We start from the raw sequence: 3025 nt of genomic DNA on the forward strand, positions 1-3025 counted from the left end.
GAGCACCTCAACAGCTTCTTCCCCCAAGTTACGCAGCATATTGTTACTAACCCCATCCGGCCCTGACGCAGACCTCGTTTTCACCCTCTGCAACGCCGCCCTCACTTCCCACGTCTCCACAGCCCTATCCAGATCCTCATTCACCTCCCCCTTATAGCCCGGAAAATTCACTCCCCCCACCCTAGGAAGGTACTTGTCCATCAGAGCCCTCCTAAACCCCTCCTCCCCCAATTCCTTCCTAGCTCCATACAGAGCCTCACCTAACCTTCCCCTTTGATAACTACGAGTCCGCGTCTCATCCAATAAATGCCTTAACAACCTCCATGTTTCCCCCATCTGCAACCTACCTCCCGCCCTTACGCACACATCGTCCCACTGCTGCCTCGCCAGTTCTTCACTGTACCTTGCAATTTCTCTATTCATCTCCGCTACCCTCTTCCGCAACCTCCTATTACCCCTATGTTCCCTCCACCTGCGATACAACGCCTCCTTCGCCTCCATCAAACCTACCAACCTGCTATCCAATTCCCCCTCCAACTCTGCATCCACCTCCACCTCTCTACTCGCTTCCCTCGCCGCTTTTACAACTGCCTCAGACCACCCCTTCACATCGACAACCCCCCCCCCCCCCCCCATATCACCACCCCTCCTAAAGGCGCCCCAATCCACCACCTTGTGCCTCCTCTTCCCCTTTCTTCTGCCCTCCAAATGTACCAAAACCTCTACTACCCTGTGATCACTGCCCAAATCCATGCCCGTATTTCTCCACTCCACATCTACCCCCCTAACAAAAGCCAAATCCGGCATCGTCTCTCTCTGCACCGCCGTCTTAGCCATCAACGTGGGATGCCGAGAATCCGACACCAAAATCAAGCCTACATCCTCTGAGTCCCTCAACAAATTCCTCCCCTTAGCCGTGTTGTCCACATACCCAAACTCCTCATGTCTCGCATTGAAATCCCCAGCCACCACCAGGCCCCCATCCCCAGCCCATCTCACACATTCCCTGAAAAGTTTCCCAAACCTCTGCCTCCCATACTTTGGGCTGTTGTACACATTACACAAACAAACACCACTCTTGCCAAACACCACCTCCAAGGCCAGAAACTCCACATTCTTCTCCCCCTCCAACTTCCCTTCCACCACCGGCAACCCCCGTCTAACCAACGTACAAACACCCCTCCTACCCCCCTTTGACACTACCTTCACCCCATAGGCCACGTATCCCGAAAGCCCCACATCATTCGGCCCCACCTCCTGTAACATAATGACATCCGGCTTCTCCTCTGCCGCCTGCACATATTGCTGAAGCACCGCCTTCCTGCCCTTGTATCCATTGCAATTCCAAACCCAAACCTTAACTACTTCTTCCATTGTGTTAAGAACGACTCAATCCCCATGACAACCCTTGCCACCTCATCCAACTTCTCATTCACCTTCCTCAACCCTCCCTCCTGCCGCACCACCCTCTCATTCAAATCTATTATCTGCTTCTCCATTCCCGACACATCACTACCACCTCCACCCCTCGCACTCTTTCTCTTAGCCGGTGGCGCCCCCAGATGAGAAGGCTCCCCCTCCGCCGCAATCTTCTCCACCTTAGCCGCCAATTGCTTAATAACCCCGGTGAGCTCCTCAACCTTCTCCATCAGCCCTTTGTTCTCCTTCCTCAGCTCCATGATCTCCCCGGCCTGCCGCCTATTATCCTCCCTGAGCTTTTCCATCTCCTCATCATCCGACTTCACCACCTGTGCCCATGACACCTGTCTTTCCTCCCCTCTGCTCCTACTCCTCGACCTACTATCCCCCCTTTCCCTCGAAACCGACCTGGACCCTCCCAAGTCCGGAAAATCTTCTCCCCTCAGAGCCCCTGCACCGGAAAGGGAGCCCCCTCTCGACTCATGATCCAACTCTTTACGTTCCCACAACCTTTTCCGTACAATATACGGTGTGCGGAACCTATTCCTACACACCCTATCCCCGGTCACGTGTTGTCCCCCACATAGCTTGCACCTAGGGGTGCACTCGTGCTCCTGTTGCCCACTAACCCCACACCCCATACACCGCTTCATCTCCGGGGTAGGGCAGACATCCGAGCGATGTCCTACCCTCCCACACACAAAACAGACCTCAAAATGCTTCCTATACAAAGAACATCTCAAAACTCCTCCACCATAATACACTTGTCTTGGCACCACTTCACCTTCAAAGACCACAATGACCGTAGCCGACGATCCAATGCGCTGTGTCGCCCTCGCAGTCGGATTCCTCGGGCCCACCACGTTCCTGTCAATGTCCTCCGCCGAATGCTCCAACGGCACACCTCTGATGACTCCCTTCGTCGTCCCATACGGAGCCGCCACGTACGCCTTCGTCTCGAAGCTCTTCCCTTCCACCACCAACACCTCCACGTTCGCATATCTCCTAGCCCGCTGTTCATCCTCAGTGCACACCACCACAATGTTCTGTTGAACATTCGGGCATAACGTATCCTTGCCCATATCCTCCATCTCCACACGCGCCGCCTTGCCAATCGCACACATCACTTTCACGATAGACACCCTGGACAGATCCAGACCTCCTCTTGGCCTCATGATCACCTTAATGGCCTCCCGGGGCAATACCCTCGGCATTTTGGCTCCCCTCTCTATTCTCTCTATCACCCGCCTGGCCACATGGGAATTAGGTCTAGCCTCCGCAGAGCCGTCCGATCTTCCATTCGTGCGCACTTTCATCCAACCCGCACAATCCTCCGGATCCAATTCTTCTCCGGGCACTTCCACGACCATATTCCCAGCATTCCGGCCGACATCAGCCTCCATGCCGTCCCCTTGCACCTCCGTCGCCACCACGCCGGTGTTAGGCCTACCTTCCCGTACTCGGTTAGGCCTAACTGCCCCCGCCTCGCCGTCACCACCTTTCCAAGTCCGTAAAGTCCCAATAAATCGATGGAATGACTCACCACCGATATCGATGAGTTCCTCTCGACGAGCCGGACACTTTGACACCACTTTCAAGAAAATAG

General features: G+C 54.9%; 1 protein-coding gene across 1 annotated transcript; it reads right to left on the reverse strand.

The window, feature by feature from the left end:
• Nucleotides 1–1361: 1361 nt before the first annotated feature.
• On the reverse strand, nucleotides 1362–2822 carry LOC115317541. Its single transcript, XM_029977202.2, has one exon. It carries the CDS (start codon nucleotides 2820–2822, stop codon nucleotides 1362–1364), a length of 1461 nt encoding a protein of 486 aa, XP_029833062.2.
• Between the last annotated feature and the right edge of the window lie 203 nt (nucleotides 2823–3025).

This window comes from Ixodes scapularis, unplaced genomic scaffold (assembly GCF_016920785.2).
Source record: "Ixodes scapularis isolate PalLabHiFi unplaced genomic scaffold, ASM1692078v2 PGA_scaffold0__279_contigs__length_252992795, whole genome shotgun sequence".
NCBI lineage: Eukaryota > Metazoa > Arthropoda > Arachnida > Ixodida > Ixodidae > Ixodes > Ixodes scapularis.

Excerpts from the sequence above, each read along its gene's own strand:
- LOC115317541 (XM_029977202.2), bottom strand. The coding sequence starts at position 2,822 with ATGGAGGCTGATGTCGGCCGGAATGCTGGGAATATGGTCGTGGAAGTG.